The sequence below is a fragment of the Saccopteryx leptura genome, chromosome 1 (assembly GCF_036850995.1).
Source record: "Saccopteryx leptura isolate mSacLep1 chromosome 1, mSacLep1_pri_phased_curated, whole genome shotgun sequence".
In the NCBI taxonomy this organism is placed as follows: domain Eukaryota; kingdom Metazoa; phylum Chordata; class Mammalia; order Chiroptera; family Emballonuridae; genus Saccopteryx; species Saccopteryx leptura.
Window position 1 is genome coordinate 162,209,921 of NC_089503.1, and position 17,519 is coordinate 162,227,439.

A 17,519-nucleotide genomic window follows, 5' to 3' on the forward strand; every position below is an offset into this window, starting at 1 on the left:
GCTTGGCGAGAAGACAACCAGGAGCTGTGAACCGTGATTGGATTCACCAAGTTCAGTCTCCTCCTCATCCTGCCTCTGGGAGAGAGCCAAGGGCAGGCTCAAGGGCAGCACCATGACAACTGCTTCACAAAATATGGAGAAAAATCCAGATGTTCCCTGCAACGTAGGCCTAACTCAAGCATCAGAAAAACTCCATTTCTTAAATTCTGGGGAAAAGGGGGCCACACTTGATCCCTCATTTCAATCTTTCCTACTAACTTTCTGACTATTGCCTGCCCCCTGGACCTAGGCAGTCCTCAGCTCAAACAGCAATCCTGCAGACCAAGAAGACAGCATCTCAAAAGAACTAGAGGGAACCAGACACTCCGTGGGTGGGCCGTGGGCGAGATATGACTCAGCAGACCTTCTGGTGGGGGAGGGGGTTCCTCTAACAGAGCAGGAGGCCTGGTCTGTGTCTGTGGCCTGGGGAAGGAGCACCCCTCAAAGCTCAGGGGCTCCCTTCTAAGCTGCCCAATGAGTGGGCAACTTTGACCAAACTCTTCAGCCTCAATGTCTGCCCTGGACAAAAGGAGGACCCTGAGGTGCTGGGCGGTCTTTGGGTGGGAGGAAGTCTTTCTCCTCAGGGTCCATCCAGGACCCCTCCCAGCACACCCAGCCTCCCGTGCTCCAGTACCTGGAGTGGACGCCATCCACCAATGGCCCCCCTCGACCCTTCAGCTGGTCCACCTCTTGGCGCAGCTTCTCAATCTCTTCGGACAGGCGGCCCTGTGCCAGGCAGACCCGGGGTGGGTGGGGTGGAGCCAGGGAGGGGCAGAGAGGGAGAGAGGGACAAGAGGACGGCAGAGTTGGGGAGAAGCAGCAGAATGCACTGAGAAGTGCAAAGCCAGGGCCCAGGCCAGGCCCACAGATCACACAAAGACAAAGTCCAACTGAGGAGAGAGCAGAGGTGGGCGGTGGGCAGGTAGAGCCAGGGCCAGGAAAGGGGTCTGCGTGGGTAGGGGCTTTGGGAGCAGGACTGCAGAGCCCTTGCACACCTGGCATGACGCCTGAGGCTGGGCAGCAGAGGGTCCATTCCCCTAGACCTCACAGACACTGCCCAGAACCACCAGGCCCGAGGCCTCACCAAGTCCTTCTGGCAGGTCCCTCCCTGGGCCCTGAGTCCCTGCTGCCCACTCTGTGCCCTACACTGTGGCCTTGTTTCTCCTTTACAGGGAGGTGTAATACACCTACTGTGGCAGGCTCTAGTGAGGACTGGTGATAACGTGCACACGGACCAATCAGTGGGCTTGCTCTGTGCCAGACACTAGCTCCGGGCACACAGCACAGCTGCTGCCATCCCAGGCCTGTGAGCAGCTGGTACCTTATGAAGGTGCTGCTCCTCGATCTGCCTCTGGGAGGTCTCCAGCTCCTGGATCAGCGTGTTCTGGGGAAGTACAGTTGTGAGCCAGGGACCCCGCCCTCCTACCCCCTGCCAGCACCTGGCCCTGAGTCTGTCCTCCAACATCACTGCAGGCAGTGTACACGGGAAGCCCGGCAGGACAGTCCCACCCACTGATTAACCTCTCCCGTCTGGCCCCGCCCTCTATTAACCTCTCCAACGTGGCCCCGCCCCCGGCACCTTCTCCTCCAGCGCTGCCATACGCTCCTTGAGGTGGAGCTGCAGGCGCTCGTTGGACTCGCTCAGCAGCCGGTCCACAGTGTCCGACAGCCGCTTGTTGTGGTCCTCGTTCATCTTCTCCCGCTGGCGCACCTGCATGGCAGCCCACATCATACTGGATACCCCTGGGCCATCCAGCAACCCTTCCCGGGAGCCGCCAGTCTGCCCTGCTCACCTGCCAGATTCTCATGCTCTGGAAGTCCCTCTCTCCAGCTCTCAGATCACCTCCTCCCACTTCCCCCTGTGGCCCTGGCCCTGGCCTGGGCCTTCCATGCCCACTTCCTCCCACCCCACCCACAGTCAGTCCTGAGAGGCTTGGTGGGCAGAGGGGGCCTCACCCTTGCAAGCTCCTGGTTCTTCTCCTCCAGCTGGCCCTCCAGCTGTTGCAGGTGTTCCTCAATGTTGCCGTGCCGCTGCTCAGCCTGGGGACAGGAACAGGTCAGTGTAGCTGCACCTTCCGCCCTACTGCTCAGGCCACCTGTCTCATGCATCCTGGGGCCAGGCTGGTCTTGGGGTTGTCCTCAGGGACTAATGGAGCCCAGCCACCCTCCTGCGGCCGGTGGAGCAGAACTGCTATCACCCGGCCTTCCTGCCTAGGCACGCCAGCCCTTGCCAGGTTCTCTCACTTCTGCTCCTGTTCAGTGCCTTAGACATCTCAGAGCTAGCCTCTCAAGGCTGGAGATTCTCCACATGCTTCCAGAAAAATCTCCACTTGAAGGAACAAGCTGCCTCCAGAAGAGCTGGCTGCACTCAGGAGCACAGACTCCAGCCAGACTACCTGGGTCCAAACCTGGCTCCCACTCCACCCAACTGTGGGACCTCCGTGGCCTTGTTCCCGCCACCGTACCAGTGGCTGACACCACCCTGATGCCTGTTACTGTGAGGATGCAATGAGGCAGTCCATGGCAGACACTCAACACATGAGCACTCAACTAACAGCAGCCCCGGCAGAACGGTCCCCACTCTGCGTATGGACTGCCCTTGTTTCTGCTGACAAGATATTCCAGACCATCCCTCACCTAAGTCAGAAAGTCCTCAAGCCCTGCTGCTATGGCTCATGGGAACAAGTTGATCCTTCTATCACGTCTGGGTCACACTAGAGCTGACTGCTCAGCATCTGCATCCTCTGGTGCCCTCTCTACCCAGCCCTTCAGTCCCAGGGGCTGGAAGTCCAACCCCATCATCATAGAGATGAAGGTGTCATCACAGACATATCATCACATATACGATGACATCATCAAAGCGACGATATGGCCATCATAGAGATAACACTGGTGCCTGATCAGGGAGGAAATGGCTTTTCTGAGGTGACAAGCCAGTCAGTGGCAGAAGCAGACTTGGTCCTGGGTCTACTGAGGTACAACAAGGCTGCGGGTTCCATCCCCAGAGCCCACAAGCTGCCACATGAATCCAGACACCCCAGGGCCTAATGCCTGAGATGGTTTCCTTCTCTCCAGGGGCGCGGGGGTGAGCCTCCACACAGCTGCAGAAACTCCTAACATCTCCTGAGTGACCATGCTACATTATGCACTCCCCAGCCCTTGCAGTACCTGAGTGTTCAGGCTGCACACTTCTTACAAATGACTCCTCCATAAAGTTAACTGTCCACTGGCTAAACTCACACCCCGTTCTTTGTCCTAAAGCTGCAGCCTTCAAGCAACCAGCCTGGCCCCTAGATCCAGCGCACTTCAGCTTGATGATATAGACAAGCTCAGCCTAAACCCCTCCCCTGTAGGAAATTCAAAATGATCCTCTCTCTTCTCAGACCTCATCTTTCCAGATATGAAAGTCCTAATCTCCAGACACAAACCAAAGTGTGAGTCACAGGGGATAAATGACTGTTAAAATGATTTGCATGAGTGGTCTCTTCTACGTCTGGGAGTTCTTTACATCCGTGGGGTGATGAGGGAAAGGGCTGCTCTTCCAACCGACAGAGGCAGGGTGAGCTTCCTACAGTGGTGAGTGGGAAGCTGTGGGGACATGGCAGGGTCCAGGCCTGGCCACTTGCCTTGGTGAGGGCTGCGATTCTCTGCGCCAGCTCGGCCTCCACCTCCGGCAGCGTCTCCGCCTTCCGCAGGGTCTGCTGAAGCTTCTGCTCCGCAACCTCCAGCAGCTCCTGCAGGTGCCGAGCCTTCTCCTCACACTGGCAAGTGGGGCAGAGGGAACAGTTGCAGGGGAGGGACACTGAGCCCTCCAAACCCCCAGCCTCAGCACAGTGCCCAGCAGGCCAGGAAGCAAGGAGCAACCCTGGTTATTGGCTGCCCAAGGTGACCTGCAGAACACCAGGGGCTCCGGGGCCATCACCGGGAGGAATTGCCTGCACAACCCCACCAGGAGCAGTTACCTGGCGGTGCAAGGACTCCTTATTGGCCAGCTCATTCTCCAGTTTGTCATTGAGGTCATGGATAGATGTGGCCTCACGCTGAGCAGCCAGGTAGCGCTTCTCCAGTGTGGTGATTCGCTCCTCCATGTCCTCCTTCTGTGCCAGAGCCTGGGCAGGGGAGGAGGGGACACGTGGGAAGATTGTCAGCTTCTCCCTGCCCTCACCCTGTCTGCACCCCCACCCTGCCACCAATGCCTGGTGGCCGGCTGGGGTGCCTGGCCAGGGTCTAATCTTAAATCATCCCCCCTGCTGCTCCTGCCCCTACCAGACCCTGCCTAGTGCTGTCTTACACTCCCCAGTGCTCACGTGGCCCTCACACACCCAGGCATCCACGCAGCTGCCCTCCTGAGAGCAGAACGCCCACACCCAGCACTGTGGGGTGCCACTGCTCACCTCCCGGAGATCCCGCTGGTATTTGCTGCTCAGCTCCTCTGACTTGAGGAGATCCCGGCGGGCTGTGTCCAGGTCCCCCTCCAGTTCAGCCACAGCTGCTGTCAGGGTAACCAGCCGCTCCCGGGCCTGGCTCAGCTCAAAGTTTTGCTTCTCCAGCAGCTCCTGCAGCTCCTGCAGCCGGCCCACATCATCCTCCAGGGACAGCAAGCTGTCATTCGTCGTCGGAGCCCAAGACATCCCACTCCCCTGCTCCACCCCAGGAAGGTGCGCAGAAGAACGGCTCTACCCAGCTCTGAGAACACCTCCAGGTACCAGCTACATCTGCCTTCCTCCCAATCCCAGGAGCTTATGCCAGACAATGACTAAATGACCCTTACTCTCTTGAAAAGCAAGTTGCCAAATTGACCTGCTACCTTAGTGTCTTGTAACCTAGAGAGGCATGTGACTGAAAAACACGGACTCAGAGAGAAGGGATCTTGCCTGAAGCTGGTACACACATAAACAAGCATGTTATGTGCTTGCTGTGTACTGGGCACTAAAGCAAACATATACCTTTGTATAGCTTTCTCTGCAGATGGGGATGGGGAAGAGTAAAGAGAAGGGAACATTGGAGAAAGCCCCAAATTGCACTCAAGCAGTTACTCTACTGATCAGAGCAGAGCAGGGCGTCCACCCCCTCCCTGGGGGAAGATGTGACCCCTGCCATGCGCTCTCATGACCCACCTTCCACAGGTGTTTCAGTGCCAACTCCATAGTCCCATCTTCTTCTGCCACTCCATCATAAACCCCCGCCCCCTGCTGCAGGGCAGACACCTGTGGGTCACAGCCTCAGGGCAGTGAGTCAAAGACAAAAAACCCTCCCATACATTCAGACCATTTTGGGTCCCCTCCTCCCCTCACCAGCAGTCTCCAGCCAGGACAGGAGGGAGAATGTGTTGGGGAGCCAAGTGGGGCAGAGGTGAACCATCCCTGGCTTCCAGCTCAGGTGCAAATGAAGGGTGGGCTGGTGCTTACCTGCTGGTGGGCCCCTGCCAGCTGCTCCTCCAAGGTGGAGACTCGCTCCAGGGCCGTCCGGAGCCGCTCACGCACCTGCCCAAGGTAAGAAGGTAAGGGGATCGAGGAGGAAACAAAGACCCCACTGGACACAGGCTGGGGGCCTGGATTTGGCTGACCACTGTTGGCATGAGGCAGAGAGAGGCTCTGCCAAGAGCAAGCTCCCAAGAGGGTCCTCAGAGCAGCACCTGGACACACGCACAGCAGCAGGGAGCCAGGTGCACCACTGGAAGGAGCGATCCCTCAATACAGAACAAAGACATCACAGAGCAGGGCAAGTCAGGCTGGTACCTTCTCATCCAGCGCCTTGTGGTGCTCAAACAGCGACTTGAGGGCCTTCAGTACTTCCACCTCACTGGAGACCCCTGAAGGTGACTGGGCCTGGCGCTTCACCACCGTCATCCGCAGCGACCGCTCATGGCGAGACACCAGGCACTCCAGGTGCTCCAGAAGCAGCTGGTAGGAGCAGAGAGGTGAGAGGAGAGTGTAAGCATGTGCGCAGGGGCCACAGGAGGGCCCACGTAATCACAGGTAGACACGAGCACAGCCGTGTGTGCCGCTAGCATGTTCGTCAACTACTGCTGTCCCAACAGAACACCACCCTAAGACAGCTGCCCTGGCCTACTCCAGGACCCTGTCTCCAAGACACCAAGCCTAGCACTGGCGGTGGAACCGCCTGACCATCACTGGGACATGAGGCAGAGTGCGGGGCCTGGCCAGGGGTCCACCCCACAGGCACACATACACATGCCCGGCACCCTGCCTACCCGCGTGTTGTTCCGCTCCGCTTTCAGCTCCGCTATCTCTTCCTCCCGCTCCAGAAGTCGCTCCCGACAGGTACTCAGCTCCCGGGTTAAGGTGGCAAATTCCTGAAAGCCCCAGAGCCCCTCAGTGCGTGGACTCATGCCCAGAGGCCTGAGAAGCCCTCTGACCCCACCCCTTCATTACTGCCTTTCTATCGAGGCCACGGCCAAGGGGACCGACACTGCACACTCTGGCAGCAGGCCCAGTGCTGGTTTTGTCCTCAGCTTTCACTTGCACACAGGCTGCACCTGGACACGGGGCTGACGGCATGCCCCTGCTGTGACACCAGCACCACAGGATGGGTGCTCTCTCCTCGCCTCCCCTCGTGCACAGCGCTGCCTGGCTCCCCACACCAGGATGCCCCTGCCTGCTGACCCAGCGCTGGCACTGGCCCAAAGCACAACGTCATCTGTAGCATTAAACAAACTTCTTTCCTGGTTCTCCAGCTTCTGTCTCGTAGGTCTTCCAGATGCCCCAAAATGGCCAACCTGAGCCGCCTGCTGTGTCCACACCTTTGATGCAGGGGCTCCCCTACCCTGGGAGGGCCTAACCCTCATCACCACCTGAGTAAATCACATCCACCTTTCAAAGCCATGCCAGAGACCTTCCCTGCTCCCCCTCTCCGAGCTGTTGAGACAGAAGTAGGAGCATCCCTTGGAAGCCCACCATTCACACACAAGCACTGTGAGCACCCACCACATACCAAGTGCTGTGCTGTTCTCCGGGGACACAGTGACAAGAGAGACAAAATCCCTGCTCTCACGAAGCTCCTGGTGTGGGACTGGAATCCAGCCTCAGCTCCACCCCACTCAGTGTGTGACCTCAGACAGTCAATCACCTGACCTCCACCCTCTAATCTATAAGACAGAGGTACAGTCCTCAAGTGTCACTACAAGAACCCAATGAGCCAATGCATGTAGAGCACGCAGCACAGGCCACTAAAGGCAGTGGTCTGTGTCACAGGTCCTGTCCTAACAGCCCTCTGAGGCCATCATCCACTGCCTTCCAGTCCCTAGGGCCCTTGTCTGTCTCCTTTCTGGCCTGTGAGCTCTGGGGGAAGGGATGGGCTACTGCCCACTCCAGTTCTGCTCCAGGGCCCCATCTCCCCACAGGGGACATGGCACTGGACTCTGAACCCACACTGGTCCCCTCATGGGGATGGGCCTGCCCCTGGGTCCTGAGCTGCCAGGCTCCTTAAGGCCTTGCTAACCCCACAGTGGGGCAGCCATGAGCCACTCACAAATCTCAAGCTGCAGTGGCATCATTTGTGAAACAGAGATGGTGGTGATAACAGGACCAACATCAGAGCTGTGAGGACCTGGGCCAATTCCACACACAGCGCTGAGTACGCAGATAATACACAATAAATGGTAACGTTGCTGGCAGCGGCTATAGACCAAGGAGTGTGACGGGTGTCCAGCTTGTGCCTACATTTTTCTATGGAATGCCTCTTGTTTTTTCATCTGAGCACTAAGAGGGACCTCCCCACGCTACAGGTCCAAGAACAGGGGCTGGGAGCAGCAGCAAGTCTGGGGTGCCACCTCCTGGCCAAATGGGCTCACTGCAGCTGGACAGGATAGCTGGTTTTCTTCCCACATCAGATTCTTTGTTTCTTCAGATGCTTGGAATGACAAGGAAAGGATTCTGCAGGGAGGTGAGGGGCAGCAGAGGCTCTGTAGATTCCGTCCGCTGATAGGCAACTGAGATGCCATGAGCTTAGGCCTCGAGGATGCTGGGCTCAGCAGGGCTGGTGGAGGGGAAGGGGAGCAGTGCAGAGGTCAGGCCTTACCTGGGGGAGGGCAGAGTTCAGGTGGCGCTGCAGCTGGTCCCGCTCATGAAGGGTGTCCTGGAGCCGACCCTGCGTGGCTGCCAAGGTCTCCTGACTCTCGCGAAGGGACTCGAGTAACTTCTCCCGCTCATCCAGCATGTTCACCATCAGCTGCTCAAAGTTGGCGTCAGCATCGGTGCCATGGGGGGGGCCCAGAGGGTCCCCCTCATTGATTGTGGGCATCACCTCACACATGGTGAGGGTGGGCGGGGGTCTTCTCAGTGTGGGGGGTAGGGGAGGAATTCACAGTGCTGGCACCTCCGTGGGGGCCCAGTGCACAGGTCTCAGAAGGGCAGTGCCAGGCGAGCGGATAGGTGTGCCTGGCTTCTCCCATGGCATCAGTCGCTCTCGTTCTGAATGTGGCCACACGCCCAAAGCCCATCTGTGGAATGGAACCAGAGGACTTGGCTTAACCTTTCAGGGCTGGGGCTGGGTGTCCTACGTTCCCAGACAGGCAGGCAGCAGCCAAATGTGGCCATGGCAGACAGGTAGAGCAGGCTAGAAGAGGCTCTGTTTAGACTGGGCGCTGGAGCCTGGTCGAGTCCAAACTGGGTCGCGTGACACCCATGCTCTCTGGAGGGTCTGTGGAAGAAGAAACTGCTGTGAGGACAATATGGAGGCAGACAGGCAGCCAGGGAGAGTGGAGAGGAAGAAGGGAGGTGTTGGTACAAGCCCCTTCTCAGCTTCCTCAGTTCTCCAATGAATGCACTGCCCACCCCATAGCCTCTGTCCCTTGCTCCCCCACCCCAGCTGTCAGAAGTGCATCCACAGTGGAGTGGTTCCCCCATCCACGTAGCTCCCTGGCCAAATATAGAAATGATTCAGCCAAGTGGCAGGCTGCCTGGAGACCTCCTGAGACCTAGGGTGGGAGAGAACAAGGGGAGGGACAGGGTCTCTGGCCCTTCTCCCCACAGCTTTTGCCCTTCGTTCCAGCTGAGGCAGGCAGAGAAGGGGTGAAAGGGCTCTCGGGGTGGTCCTCCCCTAACACTGGTGCAACATGGCTCCTTGGTGATGCTGGGCTGGCACTGAGCTCAGTATTCAGGGAGGAGCGCTGGCTCAAGTCGCCCCCACTCTGAAACCTGGCACACAGCAGGTTTTCATTCTGCCTCCATGGTTGGAAGATGTGAGGCGACCTAGGGTGGATGTGGGCTGGGGCCATCAGTCTGCTGGGACAGGGCTGAGAGGTTGGGGCCCTGCTCAAGATTTGGACTCTCCTCCATCCACATAACACTAGTGTGTGCACAGCCTGGGCTCCACTAACACCTTAAGCCTGGCACAGGGATGCTCAGTGGTCAGAGCTAAGGAGGCATAAGGAGGAGGACCGCATGCCACTGGGTAACTCTCTGCCTGCAGCGGCTGCTGACCTCACTGCCCACTGCTGGAAGGCCACCACCTCCGTCAGTGTGCAGAGGGAGCTGTCGTCAAGCTCCTGTTACATGAGACAAGATTTGAAGCACCCGGCACAGCAGTGCTCCATTAACAGTGCTTTCCTTCCTGCCCCTCCGCCTCCTCTTTCGGAGACACAGGAACAGCTTCTCATTCACCCCTCCACTGTCAGACTGGGAGAGGACAGGATGCATGGAGACCCAGTGTGAGGTCAGAAGTGAGACACTGGGCTGAACCCAGCAGAAGAACCAGGGAAGAGCCAAGCCTCTTCCATCTGAACCCACCTGTCACCCTCTCCCCCTCCCCCAAGTACTGATGACCTGGGAAGAACAGGGGGCCTGGAACAGAGGAAGTCAGAATGCCAGCTTGAGAACCCCTGAGCTCACACAACAGCCATTCCTAGAGGGCCCACTGGTTCAAGCAGGCATGTGGGTGCTTCCCACACATGCACATAGGTAGACACAGGGCCACAGAGAATATACACACATGTGGCCACACACATTCCCAGACACATTCTGACCCAAGGGATCCTGTCCCCAAGCTGACAGCCACCATGGAGGCAAAAAGTAGCACCTTGGTCGGTACCTGCCCAGTCCCCCAGAGCAGCAGCAGCCAGAGCTGCTACCTCACTAATGCTAACAGCAACCCCTCCCATCGCTCCACCCACTGTGCCCAGGACCCTGCACCCCAAGTGCTCCATTTACGAGGCTGAAAGGCCACAAAGGCCCCCAACACCTCTTCAAGCTCAGGACAAACAGGCCCTTATCCCTCCTCCTCCCTCAGTCCCCCCTCCAAGAAGTAAGAGAGCAGAAGAGCTGGGGAAGGGGCCCCTTGTAGCAGAGAGCTGGGTGAGGAGCTTGGAGACACTGATCCCCAGCAGCCTGCATAAGTAGAAAGGGACCCAGAGCTGGTAGGTACCGAGGAGACCAGCTGAGTGGCCTTGGGCTTTTCTCCACCTACTGAGGCCTCTGCTGTGTGATGGAACCCATGACCCTTGTTTGCCCACCTCAGAGGGATGGACTCATGGATGAACAGAGCTTGGAAAAGCATGAAGAGCCCATGCGTACAGGGGAGTCTGACCACCCAGCGGGGGGCAAAGGTGAGCCTGTGGGCAGTTTTACAGTCTTTGCAGGAAAGGGATAGGAAGTTCTCAGGCTGCCCACTGTGATATGCTGGCTGTTTGGTCCAACCTGGCCTTCCCCAAATCCTCCTGGTCATTCTGGCAACTGGTAAGTTGGCCTAGTGCCACCAGTCCTTCCCCAGCCTCTCTCCAAACCAAGTGCCAGGTAGCAACCCCACTTCCCCTGGCGAAATACCACCACATAGAGCCAAGTGCCCCGCAGAGGGCACCAGCATGGCTAGCAGAGAGGAGCCCTGAGCAGGGACACCTGGCTCCTTCTGGCTCCAGGGCTGTCTTTAAATAGCATAGCTGTCATCTCAGCCTGAAGAATCCTCCTCAGCTCCTGCACATCTCAATAACACACATGGGCCCCGATCCAGAGGTGAAAACTACCACCTCCCAGAGAAAGCATTTGTGGGGTGTTTGCTGGTGAGATATGTGGGCAAGCTGTGAAACCGCGGAAGAGGGTTGCAGGTGAGCAGGGGTGTGTGTGTCTGTGTGTGTGAGGAGAAGGGAGGAGTCAGGCAAAAAACAGGCCTCTTGGCTCACACACGGAACACAAAAATTCTTGAGGCCTTTTAAGCTTCCCAAAACTTACCCCCATCTTCTCCTAACAAACAGAAGGGATGGGCACTTGGGTCACACACACAGGCTGGTTCCCCGCTGCCTCACCAGATGGCAGGTCCCAGCCCTGCAAGAGAGCGTGGCTAGGGCCATGCTACTGCCCATGGCAGGGCCAGGGCCAAGCTGCCAGCAGGCGCTCAAGTCTCAGTGCCCAAGAAAAGGGTTAAGAGGGAGCCTCAGAATGGGAGCCCCTTCAGAGCACAGAGGTAAGAGGAAGGCCATCCATCCAAACTGACTACAGGAAATGGGATGGGGTAGTATCACCCAGGAAAAAAAACAACTGTGAGAGCAGCTATTCAACAGCTACCATGTGCCAGGTACTATGCTGTAAGTGACACATATTAACTCACTTCAATCCTCACGATTCCTCACAAGGAGACAGAATTCTTCTTCCCATTTCACAGATGTGAGACTCAAAAGGCATTAAGATGCAATCTCAACCCACAAGAAGTCTACTTGAGAGAACATGGACACACAAGTAATAGTTGGACAGGAACTCAGACTGAGTAGCCTGGAACCAAACATCAAACCTTTGGCACAACCTCAGTGGGCCTGTGTGCCCCTTGCATTCTGACCCACTAAGTCCCAGCCAAGGCCTGTCTGGCCCTGGAACTCACTAACTTGGAGGAACGGAGATCCTTAAGGAAGGCGAGGGCTGCAGCACCCAAGGCTCTGCAGAGCCATGAGCCCCTCGTGTGACTGGTGAGTCAAAGGCCAGGCGCATCCTCAGGCTCTGCCTGGCCCTGGAGCTAGATTACCCCAGCCCAGAGCTCCCCTCACCCTGCTCTGCCTCCCCGCATTCTCAGCTCCCAAAGACCCGTCTCAGGACAGCAAAGGCTGAGGGGCCCTAGGAGAGACCCCTTCAAAGTTTGCCTTCAAGTGCTTTCAACTCATGGCCACCCAAAGAGCCACGTTTATTCCTGTGAGCCAGCACCTTATGCCTTCCAGAGCTAATTATAGGTCAGTGAGCCTGCAGGCCAGAGAGGGCACAGATGGTGACTTCCTGTGGTTGCACTGTCACACTCCCTTCTCTTCATTTCTCCCAATTCTCTACCCAGGACCTGGGGCAGCTTTCCCTCCCTCAGCCCCTGCGCCATGAGAACCCCTCTCCAGCACACACTTGGCACAGATCAAGAGCACACCATGCTCTTACAGCCCCAAGGAGAGTATCCCACTTAGAAAGGCCTCAGCTAGCTTCCCCATATCCTAAAACCCTTTTGGCCCCCCAGCTCCCTGGCCCTGCTGAGCCCTGGTTCTGCCTCACTGCCACCACAGCCTGGCTCCTCGTCCTCTCCCCAGCTCTCCCCATTATCCTCAGAGGTTTGAAAGGACCACAGCAATCCCTGACAACTTTTTCTAACTCAAAGATTTCAGTAATCAATCGAAAAACCCAGGAGCCCTGGCCAGGTTGCTCAGTGGGTTTGAGCATCATCCCAATACTCCAAGGTTACTGGTTCAATCCCCAGTCAGGGCACATACAAAAATCAACCAATGAATGCATAAATAAGTAGAACAAGTTGATGTTTCTCTCTCTCAAATCAATAAAAATTTTAAAAAGAGAGAGAGAGACCCAGGAGCCTGGCTGCCTGCCTGTCCCTCCAATCCCTCCTTAGCACACAGCTGCCAGGCCATCCATCCACATCTCTGACATCAGGACAAGCTCAGCAACACTCACTGGGTGAGCTTTCGCTTCCATTTCCCCTCCACCACACTCTGCTGTTTTCCAGAGATGGGGTCTTCCACTGTGCCAAGTGTCTAGGGCAGTGTTTTTCAATTGCCTAGGACTGGCCCTGGAACTCACTAACTTGAAGGAACGGAGATCCTTAAGGAAGGCAAGCCTGACCAGGTGGTGGCGCAGTGGATAGAGCGACGGACTGGATGCAGAAGACCCGGGTTCGAGACCCCAAGGTCACCAGTTTGAGCACGGGCTCATCTGGTTTGAGGAAAGCTCACTAACTTGGACCCAAGGTCCCCGGCTTGAGCAAGGGGTTACTCGGTCTGCTGAAGGCCCACGGTCAAGGCACATATGAGAAAACAATCAATGAACAAACAACTAAGGTGTCACACTGAAAAACTGATGATTGATGCTTCTCATCTCTCTCCATTCCTGCCTGTGTGTCCCTATCTGGCCCTCTCTCTGTCTCTGTAAAAAAAAAGGAAGGTGAGGGCTGCAGCACCCAAGGCTCTGCAGAGCCATGAGCCCCTTGTGTGACTGGTGAGTCAAAGGCCAGGCGCATCCTCAGGCACTGCCTGGCCCTGGAGCTAGATTACCCCAGCCCAGAGCTCCCCTCACCACTGCCCTGCCACCCCCGCATAGATGGTGACTTCCTGTGGCCTGCGAAAGAGTTAACCAGCCTGATGTTGTATGAAGATTATAGAGCCAATGATCTTAGTCAAATTCACTTATGCTCAGGATGATTGCCATATATCAGCCTGTATCATCAATGAAACTACTATTGAGGTTGTCTTAGGTATCCTTGGAACTTGTGGGCTTGTTTGAACAACCTTTTGAACCACACAGAACATTTACAAATGATGCGCAATAGACAAACAGCATCTGGACAGACTGACATAGCATTCAATACATCATACAGGTGGAGTTTGGAAATAAAGCACCTGCCTCTACCATGTTGTACTGTTACATGCAGTAAGATAAAAACTACTTGGTGCGTGTTTCCGTTTCCGGCCGGCTAGGTCACCAGTCCTTAAGAGTAAAAGGTTGAAAAATTCTGGTCTAGAGCATTCTTGGACCCCAATTACCACTGTGCAATTCATCATCTTACTATTTTGAGATACAATTTACCCCAGGCAGCCTCCTCAGGCTTCAGAAAAAAGTCCTAGAAAATAGCGAAGGGAAATCATTGGAAGTGTTCCTTTTGCTAAGGCAGCTTCCCTTGGGGGTGGCTGGGCTGTTAATATTCGCAGGGGGTAGATAGGTTAGAATCCAGTTAGACAGTTCCAGCCTTTTCTAATCCAATAGCAATGTAACAAAAATAAACTTTGGGGGGAGTTATTAACAGAGTGCCTACTGTGTCTGGCTGTGTATCTTTCCAATACCCATGGCCCCAAATTGACTTCAAAAGACCCAACACCTACCACTGTGTCTAGCATACAGTAGATGCCCAATAAATGTCTGCTGAATGATGAACAAAGTACTAAGTACCAGTTCAAACAGCTCTGGAAAGACTAAGGGGAGTCCCTGAAACCCTGCTGCTGGAGGGTTCTCTTAAGCTCCCAGGAGGAGTGGATCCCCAAACTAAGCAGGGTTTCCTCCTTAACCACTTGCTCACCACCCACAACAGCCGCAGCTACCCTGCCCCTCTAATGGACACCACCCAGATGCCTCTCCTCAAAGGTGACATCAGCACCTAGTGGCACCTAGTCCTCCACCACCACCCCCAAATCCTTTTCAAAGAAAAGCATCCACACCTTGTTTCCAAGTCCTCCAACCTAACCTGACCGCTCTTCCAACTCACCACCCAAAGCCGCAGGATCTGCCCTGGAAAACATACTGCGTGGTGGAAAGTCAGCTCCGCACCCTCACCCTACCCGCTCACGAATCTCTATTCCCGCCTCCTTTACCAGTTGCGCCCACCCTGGACCCCACCGCGGCAAACCTCGGCCGGCATTGCGGAGACGGGCATCTCCGGCTCAGGCTGCATCTGACAGAGGATGACATTAAGAAGGGGTGTTGTGAGCGACGGGAGAAGGTTCAAGACCCCCTAGCACCAAGTCCTCAGCACCTCTTGTGCCCCCTGGTATCTCCGCAGCAGAGCTGGCTCAGGAGCTAAGACGCGCTTCTTCTCCGACTCTCCCGGGGTGGAGGTGGGGGAGAAATGAGGGCGCAGTCCCTCCGGTTTCCGCCAGACCTGCTGGCTCAACCCCCTCCTCCGAGGTTGAATGAAGGGTAAATGCGACTCCAACCTCGTCCCCAAACTGGGCATCGTGTCCATGCTCACCCCAAGGGCACCGGACTGCAAAGGCCGGTGAGCGGCCGCATCTCTGCCTGTGGCGTGAAAAAGAGCTGATGCCAAAGACGCGCCAGAGAACCCTCCCCAAACTGTGCAGAAGCTGGAAGTGAGAAGAAACACCTCCCCACAGCCCGGGCTCTGGACGCTCACCTGCCTGCAGTCCTCGAGCACCGGGCACCTCGGCTGGACCAGGAGATCAGGGAAGGGCCTTAAGCGCCCGTAGCAGGACTGAGAGCAGCTGTAGCCTCCAGGGCAAGATCCCCACCTCCTTCCTCGAGGCCACGCCCCTGACCAGCAGCCCCGCCCCACACGTGACCTGGGCCCAAGGCAGTTCCCCATCGCAGAGCCCCGCCCCCTCACAGGGGCCAGGACACCACCCCGGGGGCGGGGCCTGCCGGCTCCTTTAGCGGTCTCCGCCCAGCACGTGACCGGAGAGCGGCCGCGCAGTCTATCCTCTCAGGTCTCCGCGCAGCGGTCCTCCCTTGGAGCCACCCAGTCCAGGTCTGGCCACCTGCACCCCAACCTGGCTTCGGCCCTGGTCTTGTTTGCCAGTGGTTTGTAACCTTTCACACCTGCTCCCTGCGCCCACTTACTACTTTGCCTTTTTCAGTGGAGAAACCTGAAACCCAGACCCATTTCGGTAGTATGCGCTCAAGTGAATCATGCCGCTTGTCTCATTCAGGCCCCTGCCAGCGCTGACCCTGTTAGAGATAGGACGCTGTGTATTACACATTCACACTTTGAAGACAGGCTCGACGTCATCACTCCTGACGAATTATAGTGAAATTGCTCCATTTCCCGAACTGTTCCCCATCCCCTTTGGATCTTGATGTATCTTTCCCGCCTGGTTCGTGAAGTTCACCGTGTTCGTCAGTCCGGCAGGAGGATGTGCTTGCATGTATTTACGAATACACGTTCTACATCAACTAAGGCTATAGTTGGGATCATTTGCACATATCACTAGTCTTTTTTGTTTTTGTTCTAATATATTCACCAATTAGCTTAGTTTCCAGATATCTTTGGTAGAAGGTAGGAAAATCTGAGTAACTGTGATTTACCCGGGGGGGGGGGGGGGTGAGGCCCAATTTATGTTTTGTCTGACCCTTAGAACAAAATCAAGGTATATACTTAAGTGAAAATTACAGAAAAGACAACTCAGCCACTAAAAGAGAGAGCTAAAGCTGTAACACTTTACCATGCGTTTATCAACATTATGGAAAGACAACAGCTGAGGCAGTATCTTTATCTGTTGCCTGAACAGGCAGTGGCAGAGCATCAGCCTGGGATGCTGAGGATCCAGGCTTGAAACCCCAAGGTTGCCAGCTCAAGCACAGGTTTGCTAGCTTGAAGCCCAAGGTCGCTGGCTTGAGCAAGGTGTCACTGCCTCAGCTGGAGCTCCTCAGTCAAGGCACTGAACCGCTGGGGTACTGCAACTACAAGTTGATGCTTCTCATCTCTCTCCCTTCCTCTCTCTCTCTCTCACTTAAAAAAAATATATTTTACCTGTCATCACACCATAGAGTTTGATACAAAAACTAAGATGCTGAGTCAAAATACAATTCTGCATTTCAAATACATTTCACTACCCTTTTTATTTTTTTAAGATTTTATTTATTCATTATAGAGGGGGGGGGAGAGAGAGAGAGAGAGAGAGAGAGAGAGAAGAGGGGAGGAGCAGGAAGCATCAACTCCCGTATGTGCCTTGAACAGGCAAGCCCAGGGTTTTGAATCAGCAACCTCAGCGTTTCCAGGTTGACGCTTTATCCACTGCGCCACAACAGGTCAGGCCTCACTACCCTTTTTAAAGGGAACTCCTAAATGGGGGGCACACAATTCACCAGGATGGCCCCTTTCTGCTCCATGAAAACTTTAGTTCAGGGAACTATGGACCTGTGCTTTTCATCTCCTGCCTCAGAGGAAACTTCTGATTGTAGAGATCTGCAAGGTGCTTACTGTTCTTAGGCTTTGTTTGTTTTTATCATTTAAACACCCAATTCTGCACTTCACAGACCCAGGCTCACTTCCTGTGGAAACAGCTTCAGCATTACCCTGGTGCGGGGGTAAGGTTAGCTGTCAGCACAAGTATTCAGCAGATGCTCCCTAAGAGCAGTCCTCAAATAGCAAGGGCAGGGAGGATGGTAAGGAAAAAACAGCGCACCAATTTAGCAGCATGGTAAGCAACTGCCCCCACAAGACTTTCACTTTCCTGTTTAACGAACACCCACCTCATGGCAATATCCAGCTCACTGGCTAATCTGGGGTTGGGAGAGGGTGGGAGAAAGCAGCAAGTATCCTGTTAG

The 17,519-nt window shown here is 55.7% G+C and overlaps 1 protein-coding gene across 4 annotated transcripts in view; it reads right to left on the bottom strand.

Moving 5' to 3' along the window:
* The window catches only part of PPFIA4 (PTPRF interacting protein alpha 4), a 33,785-nt gene extending 18,302 nt beyond the window's left edge, over nt 1-15,483 (bottom strand). For all 4 annotated transcript variants that reach the window (XM_066379234.1, XM_066379214.1, XM_066379224.1 and 1 more), the window contains exons 1-13: nt 15,370-15,483; nt 8,080-8,700; nt 6,254-6,355; nt 5,778-5,942; nt 5,448-5,522; nt 5,157-5,246; nt 4,434-4,625; nt 4,002-4,148; nt 3,666-3,800; nt 1,996-2,079; nt 1,619-1,750; nt 1,361-1,423; nt 674-765 (exon numbers count right to left, since the gene is read on the bottom strand). In XM_066379234.1, the coding sequence (XP_066235331.1) occupies nt 674-765; nt 1,361-1,423; nt 1,619-1,750; nt 1,996-2,079; nt 3,666-3,800; nt 4,002-4,148; nt 4,434-4,625; nt 5,157-5,246; nt 5,448-5,522; nt 5,778-5,942; nt 6,254-6,355; nt 8,080-8,313 (1,511 nt within the window). In that variant the 5' untranslated portion in view covers nt 8,314-8,700; nt 15,370-15,483. The remainder of the gene's footprint in view (nt 1-673; nt 766-1,360; nt 1,424-1,618; nt 1,751-1,995; nt 2,080-3,665; nt 3,801-4,001; nt 4,149-4,433; nt 4,626-5,156; nt 5,247-5,447; nt 5,523-5,777; nt 5,943-6,253; nt 6,356-8,079; nt 8,701-15,369) is intronic.
* Nucleotides 15,484-17,519: the final 2,036 nt, after the last annotated feature.